This window comes from Momordica charantia (assembly GCF_013281855.1).
Source record: "Momordica charantia cultivar OHB3-1 chromosome 6 unlocalized genomic scaffold, Mcharantia_2.0 BLBB01000006.1, whole genome shotgun sequence".
In the NCBI taxonomy this organism is placed as follows: domain Eukaryota; kingdom Viridiplantae; phylum Streptophyta; class Magnoliopsida; order Cucurbitales; family Cucurbitaceae; genus Momordica; species Momordica charantia.
The window spans coordinates 6466230-6491685 of NW_028275164.1; the positions used below are offsets into that span (position 1 = coordinate 6466230).

A 25456-nucleotide genomic window follows, 5' to 3' on the forward strand; every position below is an offset into this window, starting at 1 on the left:
GAACATAATTTATGTCAAAAATAACTAAATAGAGAGTCGAGAAATCATTGGGATGGAAACATCCCATCAACATAACCACAAGTTGGCGTGGATTTTCTATTCTCTTTAGATTGCATGAGTAGGAATGGCGCATAAGTGTTTTCCTTCTTATCCATTGCTACAAATCAAAAAGGATAATATTTGCTTATAAACAAAGCTCTCAGCGGGGATATTTGACTCATATAGTTTGTAAAAAAGAAAAATATATTGAATTTATGTAGCATATAATTTACGAGATTAACACGATAAACAAAATCACATGTCCTATACCGATCAAATCTCTCAAGTTATATATACAAATATGTTCTTAAAAATAATTTCGAACATACTTTATGACAAAAATAGTTAATTAGAGAGTAAACAAACCATTGTGATGGAAACATCACATCAACATAACTACAAATTGGCGTAGAGATTTTCAATTCTCTTTTAGGTTGCATGAGTAGGAATGATGCGTAAATGTTTTCCTTCTTATCCATTACTACATATCAAAAAGGATATCCCACAAATTTGTATCATGTTTTGAAAGCAACGTGACAGCTCCCCCATTAATCAAATGCCCATTTGACAAATGGTTCCACTCGAACAACGACACGTGGGCCCGTTTAATTGAATTCGTTGCCCCCAAAATTAAGATACCTAAAAGAGAGTCCATTTCCATAATTATGAATTGGGGTTCATACATGGGTAATGAACACACTTTTGGAAATCCATGTTTGAGCCAAAAAAAAAAAAAAAAGTTATGTCTTAATTGGAAGAAATACAAGATGAGATGATAAATGAGTTTGCTTTTCGCTTAAATTTTTTTAGAATAACAAAGATGATTTATATTGTATAATTAATCATTTGAATGTTGCCACCTTTCTTGTAGATCATCGAATGATTAGTTATTTAAAGAGTAGTTCTCGATGTGAAGTCAGTAAGAAAAGCTTCAGGTTTCAATCTATATGACCTGCGAGTAGTACAAAGGCAACCTCTTATGTGGAGGCAGACTCCTTTTATTTTGATACTCTTTAGTGTTGATGCAAAAATTTGGCTTCTTGGGATCCGCCAAATTCGCGCCAAAGATGAGTGTGGCTCTTGCCACACAGCCTCTGATGTTTTAAGTCAAAATCGAAATAGTTGAGTATAAAGTGTGAAGTGTTGTGAGCATATCTTTAGGATTTAGCTTACTCTCCTATTTATTCTCCTATTTATACACTTATAGAGGTTGAATCTTAATCCCTTTAGGATTTACATAAGTTGAATCCTAATGCACTCATGAGATCTAGACGGAATGGGCTTCATGCTTGTTTCGGATCCGTTCGTTTCATTGTGGGCTTAAGGTCAAATCGAGAGTCGAGGCAGGATGGTTCGGGATGAATTGTTAGGGTTCTCGGCGAGGGTCGAGAACTGCTTGGCGCCGAGGAGGTCTCGACGTCGAGGCCTAGTCGGTCGGGGGTTGGTTCGTGTGCCCCCTTTTATGGTTCATGTCCACTTCTCGACTTTTTTCCGGTCTCCTATCGTCTAATTGGATCTCGCTTATTTCCTTATAAAATTTAGTGTATAATAATACGATATATTTTTCTTTAGCATGTACTAATCTACCATCTTTTTACATCATTTACTTGAGTGATTTAGGGATTTTTAGGAAAACCTACGTGAGAGATAGTGAGACACCTTTTGGGTGTGGGATGCTCGTTTAACCTTTGCGTTCATCTTGTTCCTTATTCAATTGGGCGCACTGCGTTTTCAAAAGCTTTCTTCTAAACTAATTACTATAACACCGGTAACTATGTTTTGGCTTAGATACAAAGACAATTTTATATTTTATATATCTTTTTTAATGTTAATGCAAAGTTGGAATCCAATGAAAAGAGAATCAAATTCTATCAGATTTTGAGTTACAATTTCGTAAAAGAGAAGATATTATATTAATGAGATATGAAGTGGGATTAGTTGGTACATTATCTTTGATGCATTATCCATGATATTGACAATCCAAACAAGAGCCTTGGCTTTAATGGAAATTAAGTTCAATTCATCAAAATTATTTAAAAACAAAAATAGAAAACCGTTTTGAAAACAATCTCAAGGCCATTTTTCAAACTTATCTCTTAAATAGCCATTAAACTTTCTTTTTTTTTTAATGTTCTTTTGGGGTTATTAAGTCAAGATTCAAAAACCCAATTTTCAAAATGGAATTAATTTACAGCAGCTTTTAAGAGAGGGCGTTGGACCAAACCCCAACAAAACCACCAAAATTTCCCCACCATTTTTAGGGCACAGTGGACTTTTCCCTTGTAAGATCCAACTTGTTCTTGAAGGGATTGTTATGATAGTTTGGTAAGAAAAGTAGGCATTTGTTATACTACCTCCTTCACTTCGTACCGAAGAAAAAACCAGCTCGTTTTTCTCATTTATGAAAAGATGACCAGTGATATTTTATACTGACCACGGTTAATTTTTGACAAATAAGAGAGATAAATGTAAAAATAGATTATTATTTTTCAATTGAATTAGTATAAACAGATAAGTACTCGCAAGTCAACACTTAAATATTGTTTTCATGTATTGGATAGTAAAAAACAGAAAACTCCTCACTTTTAAATATTAGAGTTCTAATAATAATAATTATTAATTATTGATGTGAGATGCAATGGAAGATCATGATTCATGAGATTTTTTAGTTATTGAAAAAGGATAGAGGATTGAGATTGGGACTAAGATGTTTAAACCTCTATAACTAAACTCTAAAAAAAATGTTTGTTAAAACTTCAATTTCTCCACCTAATCTTAATATTAATTCATACCCAGCACTTCCTTCAAGGTCTAAATTAATTTGACTAGTTTACTGTAAGGAAATAAATGTCATATTACCAAATTGCTCTCTATCCTGTGGGGTGGGAGTTCGAACTCATGACCTTTAGAAATAGATGTCTTAACCATTTAACCTACGTTCGGTTTGACTATAATTTGGGTTTAGTTTTAATTTTATTAGTGTAGTTTCTCATTTTCCATCAGTCTCTAAATTCTTATAAAACTATTTTATAAAGTCAATCAAATACAAAATATAAAATTATTACTAATTCTTAAACAGAAAAATGTATCACATTTTTAATACGTATCGTGATGGTATGTTTGATTTGACCAAATTATAATAATAAAATTGAGATTTCTAAAATATGAAGGCCAAATTATAACCTATCAAATTTGCCCGACTAAATTAAAACCAATTCCAAAATATATATAGTTGCAAAATATAATTTAACGTAAAAAAAAAAAAAAGTCACCACTATTGAAATCCTTTCTCGTGATTGGATTAATTACAGCGTGATTTAAACTTTAAATTGACTCTTCTCAAGAATTCAAAATATTATTAAGAAAACAATATCGTTTAGCTCTTTATAATCATTTCATTGCATTATTTGAGATTTTACCTAATATAAAAAGATTTTTTAAAGAAATAAACTATATAATAAGAATTATAATGGATGTTATCTTGGAAGGAGGGAATGACAATTATGGTGGTAACAAGTTGCGTGTAGCATCGAATAATATAAGGGCAGTGTGGTCCTTTTGTGGTCGACTTTTTAATATTATATGCTTTTCAAAATAAACTATTACTTTTTTTTATTAATTTTTTTTACTTTTTGGGATTAGAAAAAGATAGCTTCCAATAAAGTATACATTTAAAGGGGAAAATTTTGGAATTAAAATATTTAATGCATGTAATGACTTTAATTAATTAGGTCAGCGTGGACCATATGATTCATACATCAAATAAATATGTGTATATATTTAAATAAATATGATAATTTTCAAAATTATTTATTTTTATTTATTATTTATATATATTTTTCAAGAAAAAGCTTGTAGATAATGTAGAATCCATGGATTGCTTGAGATGCAAGAGGACCTTTGCTTTTCTCATAACTTTCAAATCAAAATATTATAACAAGAGAGAGAATTTTATGGCCTACTTGATCAAGGAAATTGATCCTCCCCTACCCTATTGAAAATTTTTTATATGGATGAAAATTGATTCTTTTTTTCCTTTTTTATCAAATATTTTGTTAACAATTTCGATTCGCTGATGATTATCAGTCCTGTTGGTAAGATTTATAGTTCGAAATTTCATCGTACGGGTGTGGTTTTCTATATTTATTTTAGGATACAATAATATATTAGAGTCATTATTTTTTTTCTTTACGTTCAAAACTCTTCGGTTAAGGCTTAATTTTAATAATGATTGATTGATTAAGAAATTTTGAAAGTGAATTTTCTATTTAAATAATTGATGGTGGTGACATATCATCATTATTATCCATTTTCTAGTGGTGAAGTGAAGCTAAGTATTATTGGAGTAAGCTATTTGAAGTTAGCTTTAGTCGCTTTTTGAAGAGGAAATTTTGATGCCTTTTTTGTTTTGTTTTTTGAGGTTAAATAAATATGTAAATTTGGATATGGACACGAGTTGGGCCGGGGGAAATTACGTAAAGGTAATGGGCCCAACCCACGAAGAATGAAAGAAGGGGAAATAATGATAAATAATAATAATAATAAATTTAATTTTATATGGATAATGAAGTGGGGCCCATTTTTCCGCGCCGGCTGCTGACGTACGCATTTCTCTCAATTCACACCCTCCACCCAAAATGGTGGAAAATCGAGGCATTTAATTAATTATGCCAATTTCCAATAATACCTTTATTATATTGTCATGGACACGTCCTTCTCACACGACGCCTCCATAATAATAATTAATAATTAATAAATTGTGATTAATATATTGCCGTATTTAAAAAAAAAAAAAAGATGTGAAGATTCAAACCAGAAGACAACGACATCTAATCTAACATCAATATAAGTTGTATAACTAAGTATAGATTAATGGTCAAAATATTTTTCTTTTACTTTAATAAATAATAGGTTTAGATCTCCATCTTTATATTTGATATTAATATAATAAAAAACTGTGTTTTTTTTTTATCACGAGACTTGAACTACACGTGAATCAATTTCTTTTTTGTTTGATGCAAAAGCATATGAGAACTTTGAGAAATCCACAGCATACAAGTAATTAGAAGAAACAACTTTAGAAGCTAGATTGTGTGCTAAGAGACATGCACGAAGCATACTTCATCAAAAGAAGAGAGCGTTTGAATGTCTTCAAGTCTAGTCTCATCCTTACTATTGTCTTTGATCTCCCCTGAAATCATGTTGATTGCAATTAAGGAGTCGGATTCGAGAATAACCCGTTGCAGGTTGAGGCGAATTGCTAGACGAATCCCTTCCGATATCGCACTGATTTCTAAATGTAGAGGTGATAAAGGAATCTGAATCACTTTAGTCATTGCAAAGATGATGGCTCCATTGTAATCACGACAAATAACCTCCACCCCCATTCCGTTTTGTTAATAATTTTGTGACCGTATCGTTTTCGACTATCATATTTATTTTTAATTACATTAAAAATAACGAGACGTTGTTTCTTTTATATTTAAGGCGTTTTATTATCCCAAAAAAAATCTTCGAAGACATTTTCATAAATCATCACGTACCCATATAAAATGATTTAAAATTAAATAAAAGTTCCTTGATTTAATCAGCTTTTTATCCAAGATAATTCACACAGAATAATTTCTCTGTAATAGACAATTTGTCGTGATAGTAAGTAGAAATATTCAAATTTTGTACTCAATATTAAAAATAAGCAATAACTTTTGAATTATAATTACATTAATTTTGGAAAAGGAAACATGTAAGATATTTGTGTAAGGGTAGGTGTTGGTGGGTGTGTATGGATAAAAATGTGCAGAATTTCTGTGGGTGCAGAAAGAAATTAACAAATATTACTTTCATTAAATTAGTGCTGAACTAATTTGACTAATTATGGTTCATTGATTCCCTTTGGGAAATTTGAATCATTTTATCATTTCTTCCAAGTCATTCGAAATTAATGTGATTTTATTGTCCTATTCAATTAGGTTATTAATTGAAAATTAAATAGATCGTATTTTCAATCATAGTACGATGAAATGTTCTATCGTGCATATCATTTTCTACGACGGAGAAAAATAAACTATTTGTTAAAAATATATTATACTTGTGTTTTTATTGATTTGGCTTACACATTGACCAACAATATACTTGTATTATAGTGATTGGGGTGACGTGTTCTTGTTTGATTTTTTGTTTATATTTCTTTATAGCATAAATCTATTAAAGGCGACCATGATGTGTCAATCAATGAATATTAAGTCAATGTAATTGCTTTAAAGACAAGTATTGTCGTCCAATTATTTGCCGTAAAAATTTAGATGTCATTTTAATCATATGAAGATGTTTTCAAATGATGGATTGTATTTCCATCAATCTACATCGTCCAATTACTTTGAAAGCAAGTTCAAATATGGACGTAAGTATAACAACTCGACTTTTAGAATTCCTTTATAAATTATAAATTATTTTTCCATCGATATATATTTATCGTGTTAGGATAATGAAAATATTATCCTCACCCGTATATTTAATAGATTTTATAATTTTTGACTGATGTGAGACTATATTATTATCTTTTAACGAATTTCTCTCTACTATTTGTATTTCTTGATGATGAAGTTGATTAAAAAAATAAATAATTAGCATTATAGTGGGCGGCCCTTGACAACCAAATAAGGGTCAAAATTGGAAAGAAAAAAAAAAGACCCTAACAACCGCCATAATGGAAAATACCTACTAGAACTTATGCATTTTTTTTTCATTTTATAAAAATCATATTAAAAAAAAGAAAAAAGAAAAATTTGTTGGAAGCCCCATAAAAATTCTCACCAAATTCATTTGAAATTGTTGCCTCTTTCACATCCATTATTGTTCATAAAATCACTTACTGATTCAATTTCCCACCAATGGATATAATTATTGTTCTCATAATTCCAAAATTATTCTCCAAGCAAAATATTTATCATTTCATGATTATTTTATGGTAATCGTACTCTTTCTTTTAAAAAATAGAATAATTTTGTTTAAGTTACCAATTTGCCCCTATATGTTCATATTAGTTTTAATTTAGCCTTTTATTTTGATCAACCTTATAAATCTTATTATAATTCTCATCGATACGTGGCATATTTTCTATTCACGTGATAATGAACTGCCATAATTTATTTGACCTTTGAATTTAATAAAAAAAAAAAGAAATGAGGTGAACTTTTTTAAGTAGACAAAAAATTAGTTTAAGATATGACTTCTGGAGTCTACGAAAATTATAGAGACCAAATTAAAATTAACCGAATCATGATGGTGAAATTAAATTGAAACCAAAAATCCAAACCACTCAAACTCATAATTGAACGTAGAATTTACTACCATTTCAATATTATTGAATCTTCTATCATTATAAAATAAAATTTTCATAGCATGCCAATATCTTAATTTATGAATTGGGATTTCATATTGTCATCAATATTTTATAGAGGGGCATCATTTAATTTGTTTTTACTTATCAAACCCCTCGTGGATTAGTTGTAAATTAGGAAGACTAATTTGATAGTTTGGCCACTTATTGATTGCCACGTGTATGCTTTGGTGAGTTCTTTTAAGTCAAAGCAGCCACGTCATAAAGTCGTGCTGGAAAGTGGGATGCAGCAATTTGACTTTTCTGCAAATTTTTTGTGATTGCCCTCCTCCACACCTCTTATAACACTTTAAAATGTATTAAATTTTGATTTTTTTTTGTTTTTTAGAAAATATTAAATTTTGGTTTGGTTTCTAAAAATTATATTTATTTTCTATTTTAAATATTAGATTTTAATATATATGTTAAATTAAAACTTTGGTTCTATAATTTGAGTTCGTTTTCAAATTGTATCGGTGATTTAAATGCTTTTAATTTAATTTCTATTGTTTTATACAATTTTACAAATCAACCAAATAATTATTTATATGTTCTTTTTAATATTTATATGTGTTTGTGCAACGAAATTGATTAAGGTCAAACCTGATCAAGATATAATAGTTGGGAGGACTCGAGCATCTTTGGTAAGGAAAGACCTACATAAGAAAGGCAAATACTCTGACAATCAAGTTAGTTTAAGCCTAACTTTAATATGGAGTCTGGGATAGAACGCGATACTTGATGTGGAAGTGAGACCCTCTATTTATAGGTTGGAGGTCCGACGGGTGGTTATCGATATCGTCCATGAAGGTCGAATTTGTTAGGTACCTATGATTGGACCTAGGTCATACCTTCAATGTAAGAGGGTGTCCTTGCAGGGTCTGCAGCCAAGTATTCTTAGATAGGACCTTATCTTCCCGTCAACTCGCAACTTAAAAGACTTCTAAAAAAATAAAATCTAAAATGACAAAAAGTTTATAAACCAAAAACACAATAATTAGTATGGATCTATATTAAGATATAAATTAAGCGTACGACAGAAATTATATTCAAATAAAATAAGATTAAATCTTGATGTTCTAACTAATTAATTAATAGAAAAAAACGATGTAAACTTAAGAATGATAATAAATATTTTATCCCCCAATAATTGAACTGATGGTACAAAATATTGAGATAGATTAATGTTGTGAATTTTTGATTTTTTCTTGGGTGGAAGCAGGCTTCTTGATTTAATCTTGTGGTTGTGCAAGTATGTGTCATTTTCTAAGAAAATGTTTATTCTCCTTTCAATCAAGTAATTTTATTACTTTACTTAACGAATATTTCTTTTCTCAACATTACCTCTATTACACGAAATTCACATTAGGAAAAAATTTTGTATTTTTTTAAAAACCTAACTTTCATTCCAAAAAATTTTGTTGTTAATTTTTAGTTTTTAAAACTTTAACTTGGTTTTAGTTTCCCATGTGGGGTCGGTTCTAAGTTTTCATCTTCTTTCTAACAAATAATTTTTATTTTTTCTTTGTTTCGAAGAAATTTTAAAATACAGATGACAAAGTGGGAGAGTTGTTAGTAAATAAGTTAAATTCTTAGGAAAAAAATAAAAAATAAAATTGTTCGTAAAGTAATTTTAGTCTATAAATAGAAACTGTAAGTGAAATTATGATGGAGGACGAATTTCGACGTTACATGTGTTAACCATGCGACAATCAAGAATATACTGTGGTGGAAGCTAAAGACCACACAGGTTCCGAAGTTTAACTTGTATAGTCGGATTACAGACACGCTGGCCAATAACTGCCCAACACGTCACTAATCACATTTGTAGATTCTACGCTGTATTTCGTTGTTGGTGGCTGCATGATTGCATAACAATTGTAGTCGCAAGTCGCTATAAAATAATGAAGGTAAAGTCATTTTTAGGTACGCACGAGTTTGATTGCAATTCATATACAAATAGTTCGGTGTGAGACTCATTTTAATTTTCCAATATTCACCTTTATTTTGCAGGACTTAATCAGGTGCAGCTAGATATTTCCTATAGTCAACTTTTTATTGATGTTATCATCTCATTATCTCAAACTCAAAAAATTCAACTTTGTAGAATTCAAATAAAAATTGATTATTTATACGAACCACGCCAAAATTATAAAGTCCAGGTCCATCCACTTTTCATATTCCTCAAATGTGCACATTATTCAATTTCAATGAGCCACGAGTCCACAACTCTTACCTGTATGTATTCATGTGAAATAATGATAAATCAATGAAACTCGAGACATTATTTGTATTTATTTTAATAACAAATTTAAATCAAGTAGAATCACTTCTAAAAAATGCCAATTTGCAAAAGGGTAGTTTGAAAATGGCAGAGGGAAGCAGAGGCAGTTCCTCGAAAGAAGACAGTGCCATGGCCCCACTTTTCTCTTTCTCATGTTTCGTATTGCTTATAAAGCAGCTCTTTCTAGCATCAGAGCTCCTCAGTATTCCATCACAATCCTTGCATTTACCTCCCCCGTTCTGTTTTCTCTGTTTTCTTCCTCGAAAGAATCAACCCTATTGGCAGATTGAGAGAATAAAAGAAAAGAAAAGAAACCCACCAACCCTCTTTTATGTTATCAGAAATTGGTGGTGAGGAGTTGCGAAATGTTCAGAATGTCAAGGATTTTGGTGGTGTTTTTGGGTTTGATTTTGTGGGTTTGTTCTTCTGGATTGGCCTCCGTGACTTATGACCACAAAGCCATCATCATCAATGGCCGGAGAAGAATTTTGATTTCTGGCTCTATTCATTACCCAAGAAGCACACCCCAGGTTCCAATACGTCCAATGTGAATCACGGGTTGTTTCTATTTCTCTCTCTAATAACTTTTGTGGTGGTTGCAGATGTGGCCAGACCTTATACAGAAGGCCAAAGATGGAGGGTTGGATGTTATAGAGACTTATGTTTTCTGGAATGGCCATGAGCCTTCTCCTGGCAAGGTAGAGTGAGAATAATTTTGTTTTTGGCTTTTGGGTTTTTTTGGGTTTGGATTATACTGAATTTTTGGTCTTTTGTTTTGCAAATTTACAGTATTATTTTGAGGATAGATACGATTTGGTGAGATTTGTGAAGCTGGTTCAACAAGCAGGCTTGTATGTTCATCTTCGGATTGGTCCATACGTCTGTGCAGAATGGAACTTTGGGTAAAAATAAAGTTATACTCACCAGAATCTTATTAATAATTTGTCTTCATGTGGCTCTGTTCTGATTATTTTTCTATTATTTTTTTTCTACTTTAATAATTCAGTGGATTTCCTGTTTGGTTAAAGTATGTTCCTGGGATTGCCTTTAGGACAGACAATGGACCCTTCAAGGTTAGAAAATTCTGAACTGTCCATGGACATCTTCATTCCTCTCTCTCTCTCTGTTGAACTTGAAGCAAATATTTTTTGATGGTTTATTTACTCTCAAGTAATTGATTTAAATTGTCTTTTACTAAAGGCGGCTATGCAAAAGTTCACTGAGAAGATTGTCAGTATGATGAAGGGGGAGAGGCTATATCAAAGCCAGGGAGGACCCATTATTCTGTCTCAGGTAACTTCCAACAAGCATATAAACAAGAAGGCTTTGCTTGGATTCATCAAAACTGGGTTTCTTGCAAATTAATCATTCAGTAAAAAACATTTAACAGCGATGAATTTGAAAGTATGTTTTCTTCTGTGTTTTTTCGGTGATAGATTGAGAATGAATATGGACCGGTGGAGTGGGAAATTGGTGCCCCTGGTAAATCTTACACCAAATGGGCTGCTCAAATGGCAGTAGGTCTCGACACTGGGGTCCCATGGGTGATGTGCAAGCAAGAAGATGCCCCTGACCCAGTGGTAAGCTATTCTCCTCCATTTCTATCACGGGTTTCTTTTCCTTTTGGGGATTCCTTCTACATCGAGGAACATGTACTAGGTTATTTGTTAAATAAATTTGATCTTTTATCAATTCTATATCACTCTTCATTTGTTAGCTTGAAATTTTGCACAAGATCCAACAGGTGATTATTATTTGAGGACAAAAGGATATTATAGAAGTTCGAATACAGGTCCTCTTAGTATGATACGGTGTTAAATTATCATTGAACCAAAAAAGTGATGGTAAATTTAGTGTCTACCAACACTTTTAACATTGTTTTTGTAACTCGTTGGAATCATCGACAAAACAAAAGAGAATACAGAACTTTGATATCAGTCCATTATGAGTTCGAGTTATGTTCATTTAATGTGAAGTGAAAACCTCTTTTCTTGGTGGGATTTCAACATATAACGGTACTTGATCATGAGCCTTTTTTTGCTTTAATTGGTGGATTTTCCATTGAGACACTTGAAGCAATGCTTGCCTTTTAATATAAAAGCTCCTGTTTTGGGGCTTATTTTCATCACCAGGCGAATTTGTCCTTTTCTTTATTTTCATTGTCTTAAACTCTTTGGAGGTGAAGAAGAAATATTCTTCTTCCTTTTCCCCCTATTTTTACTCTTTTTAGAGCTGTCCTCGGAAGTTTTATTTTGTTTGTTTCTGAATCAGTTAAATTGCTTTAGATTCTTGAGTGGACAAGCTTAAATGTCTTCTTTAAGTATTAACTTCTTTTATGATCTAAATCAGTAGATTCTTGAAGAGAAGCTTTTTTTGTCATCTGCTATATCCTTCTGTCTTAAAACTTCTGTCTACTTGGTTTGGTTCTTCTTCAGATTGATACATGCAATGGGTTTTACTGCGAAAACTTCAAACCGAACCAGGTTTATAAACCCAAAATTTGGACAGAAGCTTGGACCGGTTGGTAAGTTACTTATCCTGCCTATATCCGCCAAATTGCTACCGAAAATTTCTGACTTTTGAGTGATTAGAAGTTCACTTACATGTCATCTGAGTTCCTTTGGAATTGACATTCTTCTCATATATGAAATATTAAAGGTTCACGGAGTTTGGTGGACCAGTTCCTTATAGGCCAGTTGAAGACTTGGCCTTTTCAGTTGCTAGATTCATACAGAATGGTGGTTCTTTAGTTAACTATTATATGGTAATGTTTCTCAAAAAAAAAATAAAATTAGTATATCGTAATGAATTATCAAGAGTGTTTCATTAACATTGGCTGATCAATGAAAATCATATCCATAACTCTTTACAAATTTTCTCTCTTGTTAGTACCATGGAGGAACTAACTTTGGCCGCACAGCCGGTGGACCTTTCATTGCAACTAGCTATGACTACGATGCTCCGATTGATGAATACGGTAAGCATGTAGGAATAGAAACTTCCAAAAGTTGGTTCTCAAATGTTACTATTAGCATGACAATATTTCTTGGATATGACAGGCCTATTAAGGGAACCAAAATGGGGACATCTAAGAGATTTGCACAAAGCCATCAAGTTGTGCGAACCTGCTTTAGTTTCAGTTGATCCTACCGTGACATGGATGGGAAAAAATCAAGAGGTAGTTGATGAAAGAATATCTAATGATAGTTTCATTTTTATTTGAAAGATTGGCTAATTGGACTTATTGGATGATTATTTAAGGCTCATGTCTTCAAGACAAGATCTGGGGCATGTGCTGCTTTTCTAGCAAATTATGACACTTCAGCTTCTGCAAGAGTCAGCTTTGGAAATGCTCAATATGACCTACCACCTTGGTCCGTCAGCATCCTCCCTGACTGCAAGTCTGTTGTTTTCAACACTGCAAGAGTAAGACAAGTTTCGAAATCGCTTAAACTGAACCTTCACAGGATAATGATCCCCCCCACCACAAAGTTTCTTTTTTTGGATATCAATTTTATGTTGAAAGGATGAAATTTGATGAGAAGAATCTTTGCAGATTGGGGTTCAGAGTTCGCAGATTAAGATGACGCCAGTTACTTCATTTTCGTGGCTTTCATTCAATGAAGAAACTGCCTCTGCTTATGCAGACGATACAACAACCATGGCTGGGTTATTGGAGCAAATAAGTATCACTAGGGATGAAACAGATTATCTGTGGTACATGACAGAGTAAGAACTCCATCACTTATTGCAGATTCACCGTATATGGATTTTGTTGATAAATGATGAAAAAAGTCATTTATATCTTACCATGCCCCATGTTTATCTTTCTCAGTATAAGGATCGATCCGAACGAAGGCTTCCTAAAGAGTGGTCAATGGCCTCTTCTCACCATCTTTTCAGCAGGCCATGCGCTACATGTTTTCATCAATGGTCAACTAGCTGGTACATGAAACTTAACATATTTTTCCTTGAAGATTATTCTCCATTCACGAACCAAATGATTCTAACTTCATAGTGTTATTATATTCTGAATGTAGGAACTGTATATGGTGGTATGGAGAATCCTAAATTAACATTCAGTAAATATGTTAATCTAAGGGCAGGAGTCAACAAGCTTTCTATGCTTAGTGTTTCTGTTGGTCTCCCGGTTAGTTTCTTCAGTTTCTGATTTCCATACGCTTCTTCAAAATCATATTGTTTTGAAGTTCGACTAACGCTCTCATTTGCTTGATGTTAGAACGTTGGACTGCATTTTGAGACTTGGAATGCGGGAATTTTAGGCCCCGTCACGTTGAAGGGGCTAAATGAGGGTACTAGAGACATGTCTGGATATAAATGGTCTTACAAGGTAAATTAGCAAACCAGTGTACCCTCTCTTTCGATTTCGGTTATTTATTTCAGTTTGGTATGAAGCTAAAGAATCACAATTACAATGTCATTGAGCAGGTTGGCTTGAAGGGAGAAGCCTTAAATCTTCATACTGTTAGTGGAAGTAGTTCTGTTGAATGGGTGAAAGGTTCATTGGTGGCTCAAAAACAACCCCTCACATGGTACAAGGTGAGAGAAGTTCAAATTAACATCCTTCAGTTTCCACAGCTTCTCTATGGTTAAAAACTTTTCGGATTTTGATATAACGAGAGTTTCTTAAAATATATTGAATTTGCAGACGACTTTCAATGCCCCAGGAGGCAGCGAACCGCTAGCATTGGATATGAGCAGCATGGGTAAAGGTCAAATATGGATTAACGGTCAGAGCATCGGGCGCCATTGGCCTGCATACATCGCACACGGTAGTTGTGGCAAATGCAGCTATGCTGGAACCTTTAATGAGAAGAAATGTCAATCGTACTGTGGAGAACCATCTCAGAGATGGTAAAAAGACACCCTCTGGACAAATATTTATAAGTTTCGTCTTGATGCATACTTAACGATAACATCTTTAAAATTTCAGGTATCATGTTCCCCGCGCTTGGTTGAATCCAAACGGGAACGTATTGGTAATTTTTGAAGAATGGGGTGGCAATCCTGATGGGATTTCTTTGGTTAAGAGATCCGTGTCCTGATAACACCAAGAAGCTTTGAGAGGCTGTCTACAACTAAACTCAATCATGCCTCACGTTTCTCTCTAGTTTCACCAAAATACATCTATAGATTTTTCAAATTATAGTTCATCCTGAGTTGCATAAAGTTCTTGCCAAGCTCAGGACAGCAGCGGGCGTCTCGGACTGTAATGTTCAAACTCGCAAGAGAATAAGTGGAGAAAAATACCAAAACCAAACACCATTTTTATGCCAAATGTAGATAGTGAAGAAGTTTGCTACGTACATAGAAAGAAAAGCTATTCTTGGGTTCAGAACTTTGATCCCAGATTCAAACCCATATTTGTTTATTTGGGGCTTATGTAATTATTCGATCATCGGTCGAGATTGTAACGTTTGAATACAATACAAATGTTTAAGCACAATACATAATCATTATACTTTATGAGAGTTGATTCTGAATGATGTCAAATATTTTTGATTGCTCGATGAAGTAAACAGTTTTAAATGATGAAGTAGCCCTACAAACATGGTCTCTATCAAAATGTAGACAATATAAGCATTCGGTTCTGCCATGACATCCTCATTAGTCATACCTTTCAATGTCAAACTTTCCACACCCAACTATAGAAAGCATCTTTTGATGCACGTGATCAAATTAACAATCTTCTATCTCCACATTTGTTATAACTAAAAAAGATTTTTTATTAAAAATTTGTTTCTTGGTAATGAAATTTTCCTTCTATTTGAATGGTGCATTTCGCTTATCCTACAATATTTGGTGAATAGAAAACACACAGGAATTACTAATTCATAAGATAGGTGGCCACCCATGATGGTTGTAATTTAACAAAAATCGCTATTTTTATTTTCTTTTTATTTTTTAGTTCAACAATTTTGAAAATTGGAAAAATCAAACAATCAATCTTAGAGAGAGGGTAATATGTATTAGTTAAATGAGTAGAGCTATATCAATAACTAAATAAAATAGGTGACATCAAATTAGAAGTGTATGAGCTATCATGAATGATAAAAGAAAGTATAAAAATCAATAATTTTCTTTTTACTTTATCAAATTTATCATTCACCACTTTTAGTTCAACCAACTAAAACATATCTCTTCGATCAAAAAGTCATTATTTAAATCAATTGAGCACGATTCAAATTAACAAACGTTCGTCATATCCCGCTAAATCTACACTCATTTGGTTTAATTAACACATCATGTATTAGCGAATTTGAAAATTACTCAATGGGTCAAAACATCGTATTTAGTTGTTGATGGAAAAATAAATAATAACTAAAATACAAATTGGGAGTCAAAATTGGTCATTTCATTTCAGGAAAGTATATTTCTGATTGAAGTTGAAACCCAATTGTTGAGTCTTCATTCCTTCAGTTGGAGACGGAGTTCATCGGAGAAAACCACAAATCTTTGTGGAATCACTCTCTTCTTTCCCTCCGCTGCAGCTGCATTCGATGGTGAGTCAAATTGAAGTCCATGAGATTTCTCTGCCAACATTTTGATTTCGATTTATTTGCCACTTCGCATTTTGTAACTTCGTGGATATCATGATTCTGCAGGCTCCGAAACCTGTTACGATTCCCGTCCCCGAAGTGTGGTGCTCAACCCTTGCGGTCTCAATTGTCGCCGTTCGCCTCATTGTTGCTGCTCCGTTTTTCATGTAAGTAGAATTAGAGTCTTTTTACTTTCATACGGTCTACTTCCCCGCGTTTGTTGCTTTCTGAAACCATTGGTTTGAGAGATAAATCATTCATCGGGCTTCAAAATTTCCTCTACATTTCTCACACTTTGTGTGGAGAATTGAGTAAATGGTCATTTCTCTTGGACACTATGAAACTAACAAGTTATAAGTAATATGGTTATTGCTGTTCTTGTTTGTTGTAGATTTGAAACGATGATTTTAAGTTTCTGTTTATTGTCACTTTTTACTTGATTGTTGTGACTGTATGCAAGAAAAAAATGTTGTTGCTTTATGTTGTTGCAACGTAGGGAGAGCACAGATGTTTCCAATTCAGACTGTGGTTTTAGTGTGTCTCTGTTAAGATGATATTAATATTATGAAATAGTTATTGATGACACTTGGGTTTGAGATTTGGTTAGATCAATTGTTATTGTGATTATCTAACACAATGAAGTTTCATTTTTTGCAATGACATGTTAGTATCATTTGAATACATCAAGTGTAACTGTAATCTTCTCATGGTGTCTATATTTGAGGCCACTTTTAACCACACTGAATGTCATTTGCAGCTATAAAGCTACATCTTCTAGGAATAACCGTAGTCTGGCCGAGGAACTTGCTAGAGGAGCACTTGCCTCTGTTTTCTTGGTATGAATCTTTCTGTAGATCTTTCCTATCAGTTATATGCAAATTCTCCTCGGCCAAACTTCCTGGTTTTCGCAATGAATAGAAAAGTGTGAATATCAAGATAGAATTTTAATACATGTCAGAAATACGATGCAACAATATATTTAAATCAAATTGATGTATTATCTAATTAATTAATGGGCAAAATTGACATGATAATATCGGATATTGAGATACCTTAATTTGTTCGAATTGTTAAGGTTTGATTTTTTATGAAAGTATGGCTTGTTGATTTAACTTTGTGGACGGGTCATACAAGTATGTGTCACTTTACCAAAAATGTTCTCCAAATTATCTAAGTTTTCATTTAATAATGATTTTGTTATTCATTTTTAGTTTTAAAAAAATTTAACTTGTCTAATATTGGTTTATTTTTCATTGTTTCAATATAAATTTGAAATATTAAAAAATTTACCATTCATTTAAAATATTTTTAAAAAGGTATATTATAAAATGAGAAGCTAATTTGTAAATAAGCTTAATTATCGTCATAAGGCCAATTCTAAGATAAATATAGACCTACTAAAGTTAGCTCCTCATCCTCTAATTTATCCCAAAATATTATTAACAACAGTAAAAGAAATTCAAAGAATAGATAAGGCTGTTACAGTTATTATCTAACAGAAAAGTGTTTGACAAGGAAAAGGGAAAGAATACTAGGCTGAACCAATTTTACCTTTCTAAATATTATGTTGGATAAGGATTGTATTTCTAAATATGTTAAGACATTAATTAACTCAATTTTTGTTTTTTAATATATAGTTTTTTAAAAATTAAACTTTTTAGAATTCAAATAAAAATTTATTATTTATATGAATCATACCAAAATTATAAAGTCCTGGTCCTCCATCCAGCTTAGATATTCCTTAAATATTGCACATTATTCTATTTCAAGAGCGATGAGTTTACTCGTTTGTATTCATGCGAAGTGAAATGATGATAATCGTTGAATTTTAAATGAGTAGAATTACTCCTAAAAAGATGCCAATTTTTGCTAACAGATTGGTTTGGAAATGGCAGAAAGAAAGCCAGTGGCAGAGGCAGGTCCTAAATAAAGACAGTGACATGGACCCTCCCTTCCGTTTCTCATGCTTCAAATACTTATATAGCACCTCGTCCTTGCAGCGTAGCTTACTATTCCATCAAAATTGTTGTCTTTGCCTCACTTGTTCTCTTTCTGCCTGTTTTCTTCCTCAAAAGAGAGATAGAGAGAAGAGAAGAAGAAAAAGAAGAATAAGAAATCCATCCTCTTTCCACTGCTTTCACTGACTGAAAATGAAAATATATGTTATCTATGCACGAGAGTGAGATACGGTACAAATTGCATTGAGGAGCAGAGGAGCTGGGTTGCAAAATTTTCAGAATGTCAAAGTGTGTGCTGTTGTTTTTGGGTTTGCTTTCATGGGTTTGTTATGCGATGGCCACTGTGACTTATGACCAGAAAGCCATCATCATTAATGGCAAGAGAAGAATTTTGGTTTCTGGCTCTATTCATTACCCAAGAAGCACACCCCAGGTTTGAATACATCTAATGTAAATTGCAGGTGCTTTATATTTCTCTCCCTCTAAAACTCTTTTTGGTTGCAGATGTGGCCGAGCCTTATACAAAATGCCAAAGATGGAGGGTTGGATATTATAGAGACATATGTATTCTGGAATGGCCATGAACCTACTCAGGGCAAGGTAGAGTGGGAAATACTTTGTTTTTGTCTTTTGGGTTTAGATTATAGTGGTTTTTTGATATTTTGTTTTGCAAATTTACAGTATTATTTTGAGGATAGATACGATTTGGTGAGATTTATAAAGCTGGTTCAACAAGCAGGCTTATATGTTCATCTCCGGATTGGTCCATATGTCTGTGCAGAATGGAACTATGGGTAAATACAAAGATATTTACCAGAGTCTTATTAATAATTTGTCTTCATGTGGCTCTATTCTGACTTTAATTTTTTTAAAAACTTTAATAATTCAGTGGATTTCCAATTTGGCTAAAGCATGTTCCTGGCATCGTCTTTAGGACAGAAAATGAACCCTTCAAGGTTAGAAATTTCTTAACTGTCCATGAACATCCTCAGTCCTCACTCTCTCATGCAAGGGATTTAATTGTCTTTAATCAAGGCGGCTATGCAAAAATTCACTGAGAAGATTGTTGGTATGATGAAGTCGGAGAAGTTATATGAAAGCCAAGGAGGACCCATTATTTTGTCTCAGGTAACTTCCAAAACATATGAACGAGAAGCTTTACTTGGACTCAAAATTTGGTTTCCTGCAAATTGACCATTCAATAAAAACAAATTGACAATAATGCATTTTAATGTTTTGTGTGACAGATTGAGAATGAATATGGACCCGTGGAATGGGAAATAGGTGCCCCTGGTAAATCTTACACCAAATGGGCTGCTCAAATGGCATTAGGTCTTGACACTGGGGTCCCATGGGTGATGTGCAAGCAAGAGGATGCCCCTGACCCTGTGGTATGCCATTCTGATCCTTCTCTGTCACGAATTTCTCTACTCGGGATGTCGTCTGCACCAAGGAACATGTACTAGGTTGTTTGTCTAACTCGTTCGAATTGTGGATGAAATGAAAAAGAGTGCACAACTTTGACATTGTTCCCTTATTGGAGTTATATTTATTTGATGTGAAGTGGGAACCTCTTTTCACCGTGGGATTTCAACATTTAATGGTTCTTGATATTTGTTTCGTTGCCTTCATTGGTGGATTTTCCTTTTATATACTTGAAGCCATGCTTGTTTCTTTATATAAAACTTTTGTTTTTGGGCTTATTTTCATCGCTGTGTGATTTTTTTTTCCTTTTCTTTCTCCTGAATGAACCCTTTGAACGTGAAAGGGAATATTGTTCTTCCTTCCCCCTAGGAGTTTTTGGAAGTTCTGGTTTTTCCATTTTTGTTTCTAGAGCAGTTAAATGGAGTAGATTCTTGAGTGTACATGCTTTTAAATGTATTATTTTTAAGTATTAACTTTTTTATGATCTAATTCGGTAGTTTTTTGGAGATAATATTTTTGATCAACTTCTTGTCCTCCTCTCTCAAAATTTCTATCTACCTTGTTCTACTTCAGATTGACACCTGCAATGGGTTTTACTGTGAAAACTTCAAACCAAACCGGGAAAATAAACCCAAAATATGGACAGAAGTTTGGTCTGGTTGGTAAGTGACATATCCTTACTTTTGAGGGATTAGAAGTTCACTCACATGTCATCTGCGGTCCTCTAGAATTGACGTTCTTTTCATTTGTGAAATATCCAAGGTACACTGCGTTTGGTGGCGCAGTTCCTTATAGGCCAGCTGAAGATTTAGCCTTTTCAGTTGCAAGATTTGTACAGAATGGTGGTTCTTTATTTAATTATTATATGGTAATGAGCTATCAAGAGTTTTGCAACCATCAATGGATATGATATCATATTCCTAACTCTTTCAAAATTTTGTCTCGTGCCAGTACCATGGAGGAACTAACTTCGGCCGATCCAGTGGGCTTTTCATCGCCAATAGCTATGACTTTGATGCTCCGATCGATGAATATGGTAAGCTTGAGAAATAGTAGCTTCCAAAAGTAGGTTGTCGGATGTTTCCATTTCTCTTATAATCTTTCTTGGATATGGCAGGCCTTAAAAGGGAACCAAAATGGGGACACCTGAGAGATTTGCACAAAGCTATCAAGTTGTGCGAACCTGCTTTAGTATCAGCAGATCCTAACGTCACATGGTTAGGAAAAAATCTAGAGGTAGTTGATGAAAGAATATCTAATGATAATTGCATTTTTCTTTGAAAGACCGGCTAATTGGATTTTCTTTTATGATTATTTAAGGCTCGTGTCTTCAAGTCAAGTTCAGGGGCATGTGCTGCTTTCCTAGCAAATTATGATATATCAACTTCTTCCAAAGTCAGCTTTTGGAATACCCAATATGACCTACCACCTTGGTCCATCAGCATCCTCCCTGATTGCAAATCTGCAATTTTCAACACTGCAAGAGTAAGACAAGATTCGAAATCACTTAGACCGCACTTTCTTATGCTTGTCTGATTATCGAGAATTAAATATTGCCCCTAAAAAGGTTGGTTAAATATGCAAAATGATAAAATATAGGCTAATGGAAGCTTTAAAACTCTTGAAAACCCAAAGTTTCTTTGTTTCAATATATTTTTAATGTTGAAAGCACAAAATTTGATGCAACGGATCTTTACAGATTGGGTTTCATGGTACACACATGAAGATGACGCCGGTTAGTTCATTTTGGTGGCTTTCGTACAAAGAAGAAGTTGCGTCTGGTTATGCTACTGATACAACAACCAAGGATGGGTTAGTGGAGCAAGTAAGTGTCACCTGGGATACGACAGATTACCTGTGGTACATGACAGAGTAAGAACCCCATCACCTATTGCAGTTTCGCCATTTGTTGAATATTCTATCAAGAAATGTTGAAAACAAAATCAATCATATTTATCTTTCGCAGTATAAGGATTGATCCGAACGAAGGCTTCCTCAAGGGTGGACAGTGGCCTCTTCTCACCATCTTTTCAGCCGGCCATGTCTTGCATGTTTTCATAAATGGCCAACTAACCGGTACGTGAAAATACACGTGTTTCCCTTAAATATCTTCAAAGCAGCATCTAAATGATTCTAACATCACAACATTATTACATCCTGAATGGTAGGAACTGTATATGGGTCGTTGGAGAATACTAAATTAACATTCAGTAAACACATTAATCTAAGGGCAGGAGATAACAAGCTTTCCATGCTGAGTGTTACTGTCGGTCTTCCGGTTAGTTTCTTCGTTTCTGATTTGCATATATTTCTTATTATCGGTTCTGAGTTCGACTTACATTTCATTTGCTTGATGTCAAGAATGTTGGCCTGCACTTTGAGAGTTGGAATGCTGGCGTTTTAGGCCCGGTTACGTTAAAGGGTCTGAAGGAGGGTACTAGAGACATGTCTAGATATAAATGGTCTTACAAGGTACATTACCAAACCAATCTACCCTCTCTTTGGTTTTTGGTTATTTATTTTGGTTCACTATGTGTGCTGGCAGTAGTACTAATGTTTTAGAAGCTATAGAATCTCAATTACAATGTTCCTGAGCAGGTTGGCTTGAAAGGAGAACTCATGAATCTTCATTCCGTCAGTGGAAGTGATTCTGTTCAATGGGCGAAAGGATCAGGGTTGGTTCAAAAACAACCCCTCACATGGTACAAGGTGAGAGAAGTTGAAATTAACATCCTTAAATTTCTGCATCTTTTTCTATGGTTAAAAACTCTTCGGCTCTCATTATGAGAGCTTCTGTATCAATATTCACGGGGTTCCATCTCAAAACCAAGTGGCAATGAGAGGAATAACCCATATCTATTATAAATCATTATTAGGTCCATTTTCTTTTTAATGTGGGATCCTTGACATTTTGTAATGTACCAAATCTGTAGACCACTTTCAATACCCCGGGAGGCAATGACCCATTAGCTTTAGATATGAGCAGTATGAGTAAAGGTCAAATATGGATTAATGGTCGAAGCATCGGGCGCTATTGGCCTACAAATACTGCACGTGGTGGTTGTGGGCAATGCAATTATGCTGGAATCTTTACTGAGAAAAAATGTCTTTCTAATTGTGGACAGCCATCCCAGAAATGGTAATATGAGTTAATCTTGCACACTGATTTATTAGTTTTTTCTACCTGCATATATTCTCAATGATAAACTTTTTAAAATCTCAGGTATCATGTTCCCCGCGAATGGTTGAAACCGAGCGGCAACTTATTGATAGTTTTTGAAGAGTTGGGTGGCAATCCTGGGGGAATTTCTTTGGTTAAGAGATCCATGTAGGACTCGTTGGGGGAATTTCTTTGGTTAAGAGATCCATGTAGGACTCAGTTTCGAAACAAGGAAGGCGAAAATGAGATAAAGGGCAACATGAAGAAGCTTTTAGTTCATGTCCGACCAATATTTAAATTTTTGTGGCTTTAGCAGATCACATGTAGATAGAAAAACTTTCTTTGGGTTCACAATTTTGATCCTGGATTCACACCAATATTTATTTATTTGTGGCTTTTGTAACGATTTGATCATTTTCCGAGGTTGCAATGTTCAATGGAATACGTGTTAATGGAATACGTCTAGGATTTTATAACGTTTCATTTCTTGCTTCGGATACTTATTTTTAATAAATAAAAATAGAATTGCATGGTTCCAACACCTATTGATTAAAAAATGATAAAATAATATTTATGTTTTTGAAACAAATTGGGAATGGGAACAAGAAATTTAGAGTATATTTGGCAATGTTTTTGTTTCTTGTCTCTCATTTTATATAAATATTTTTCAAAATCATACAGAAATTTTAGTAACAACCAAAACAAGTTTATTGTTTTCATCTTCAATTTATTTCAACGTAAATAAAAAATATGATTTTTATCATTATTGAATGAGAATCCATTAGTGTTGGGATCAATTCTATTCAACGTTATTGTTTCCAATTTTATTAAGAAACCTAAGTATTTTACAAACACTTAGGTTTCTTATTTCTCATTTCTTTTAGAAATATTATCAAAATTGTATATAAATTTTGGAATCAACAAAAACAAATTACTTGTTCCCACCAATTTTGTTTCAAAATATAAATATAAATATTATTTATTATTCGTGAATCCATGGGTGTTGCAAGTAATGCAATTTTATTTAACTTTATTAAAAGGAAGAACATAAAAGAAATGAGAAACATTGCTAAACATGATCTTATTTTTATTATTTTCAAAATTTTTATATAATTTTGAGAATGCTTTTTAAAAAATGAAAACAAATTTGGTTTGAAACTATAATTTTTTCATTGAAAGTGATAAATTTTACGATGTCAAATTATATATTTAGTCCATGTACTTTTAAAGTTGTGTCTATATAGTTTTGTATAGTCGTATATAGATTAGATTAACACAATATTAAAAACTCAGATTTATTATAAACTTTTTGAAGTACATGGACGGATACTCGAATGACCTCATCCCTTATAAGACCCTCGAACAAGAGAAAGAGGACCCCTTCTATAGCATGAGTCCATAACCTTCCAAGTACATGTTGAATGAAGTCGTCCATTACCTCCATGAGTTCTCACATACTCTAATGGTCCGTGCTAACATTAGCAAATCCTTTTACTAAATAAAAGTTAAGAAAACAAAATTCTAATTTAACGTTTTATTTTGATCAAACTAGATAAGTGATTTAGTACAACAAGTGGGGAGGGAGAACTTTAGACTCACGACCTCTTAATCAAAGACAGATATTAATTACCACTAAGATACGTCGGGACAATAGAAAACATCTATCACCTTATTTATTCGACACCGTGCAATGACATGTTTTTGGCATTTTTCCTTTTTGTAGTTTCGAGTGTAATTTTTTAGGTTAAATTATATTTTCGATTTGCATAAACCTCTAAATTGAAAAATATCCAAAACTTGTAGTCATCCCAAATATGACCAACAGAATATTTACGGCCTATATTCTTTATTCATGTTTCCTATTTTGCCCTTTGTTTATTTTTAAAATGATTTCCTAAATTTTATTTAACAAACCGTTTTAAAAAAAAATGAAAATATATTTTTGTTTTGATTTTTTACCCATCATTCATTCAAATTTGATTTGGAAATAAATCTTATACTATATTTCTGATTCTTTTATCCAAATTTAGATTTGATTTTTCAAAATTGTTATTCATACATTGTAATTTAGGTATTTGATTTAGTTTATTTATTATCTTATTAATTTCTATGAATATCTACCCATGAAAACTTAACTTTTTATTTTTATTTTTAATTTACATCTTTTTTAGTACAATGTAAATATTATTTAGTATTGTTTTCTTTTATGCACTAATTTTCTCTCTCTCTCTCTCTCTCTCTCTCTCTTCTTTTACATGCCCAAATTCATTCTCCAAATCAAAACATTAATTATTTTCAAATTCGGTGTGTTTACTAGCCAAAGCCACTTTAACATGTCTTTAAATTCTAATATTAATTGATCGAATAATTGGAAAATCAAAGAAAACAAGACTTTTTATCTTGTAATGGAAGCAATGTAGTATCGAAATGTGGTCCACGCTGGAGAATTAGAGCATAATTAATTAATTTTTTTTTTTGGTAACTTTCCTGATTTAAATTTTGAAGTCTACATGTTTAAATTTCTTCTATAATAATTTTTTCCATCACAAACATTTTTTCTGTTATATTTGCACACTACTTCCTACCTACTTAAATGATCAGTGTAAATATAATTAGCAATACAATCACTACATCCATATATACTTATTTAAT

General features: G+C 32.9%; 2 protein-coding genes across 2 annotated transcripts; both read left to right on the forward strand.

The window, feature by feature from the left end:
* The first annotated feature begins 9883 nt into the window (after positions 1 to 9883).
* On the forward strand, positions 9884 to 15188 carry LOC111016576 (beta-galactosidase). The gene is made up of 18 exons (XM_022292020.2): positions 9884 to 10231; positions 10304 to 10399; positions 10491 to 10603; positions 10708 to 10774; positions 10902 to 10994; positions 11138 to 11281; positions 12137 to 12225; positions 12360 to 12465; positions 12591 to 12678; positions 12761 to 12879; positions 12963 to 13127; positions 13258 to 13430; positions 13537 to 13646; positions 13742 to 13851; positions 13942 to 14052; positions 14151 to 14261; positions 14371 to 14576; positions 14656 to 15188. The coding sequence occupies exons 1-18, from the start codon at positions 10067 to 10069 to the stop codon at positions 14765 to 14767; spliced, it is 2178 nt and encodes a 725-aa protein (XP_022147712.1). The 5' UTR covers positions 9884 to 10066; the 3' UTR covers positions 14768 to 15188.
* An 878-nt stretch (positions 15189 to 16066) lies between these two features.
* Positions 16067 to 23263, forward strand: LOC111016578 (beta-galactosidase). The gene is made up of 21 exons (XM_022292021.2): positions 16067 to 16225; positions 16328 to 16428; positions 17019 to 17097; positions 18138 to 18652; positions 18724 to 18819; positions 18901 to 19013; positions 19109 to 19175; positions 19255 to 19347; positions 19467 to 19610; positions 20218 to 20306; positions 20407 to 20512; positions 20596 to 20680; positions 20762 to 20880; positions 20965 to 21129; positions 21344 to 21516; positions 21611 to 21720; positions 21813 to 21922; positions 22006 to 22116; positions 22243 to 22353; positions 22578 to 22783; positions 22868 to 23263. Exons 4-21 carry the CDS (start codon positions 18500 to 18502, stop codon positions 22974 to 22976), a joined length of 2160 nt encoding a protein of 719 aa, XP_022147713.1. The 5' UTR covers positions 16067 to 16225; positions 16328 to 16428; positions 17019 to 17097; positions 18138 to 18499; the 3' UTR covers positions 22977 to 23263.
* Positions 23264 to 25456: the final 2193 nt, after the last annotated feature.

Coding starts and splice junctions, on each gene's coding strand:
- LOC111016576 (XM_022292020.2), top strand. CDS start 10,067: ATGTTCAGAATGTCAAGGATTTTGGTGGTGTTTTTGGGTTTGATTTTG. Junction 13,852..13,941: donor GTGTTTCTGTTGGTCTCCCG/GTTAGTTTCTTC, acceptor GCTTGATGTTAG/AACGTTGGACTGCATTTTGA. Junction 14,053..14,150: donor GATATAAATGGTCTTACAAG/GTAAATTAGCAA, acceptor GTCATTGAGCAG/GTTGGCTTGAAGGGAGAAGC.
- LOC111016578 (XM_022292021.2), top strand. CDS start 18,500: ATGTCAAAGTGTGTGCTGTTGTTTTTGGGTTTGCTTTCATGGGTTTGT. Junction 19,348..19,466: donor GACCCATTATTTTGTCTCAG/GTAACTTCCAAA, acceptor TTTGTGTGACAG/ATTGAGAATGAATATGGACC. Junction 21,923..22,005: donor GTGTTACTGTCGGTCTTCCG/GTTAGTTTCTTC, acceptor CTTGATGTCAAG/AATGTTGGCCTGCACTTTGA.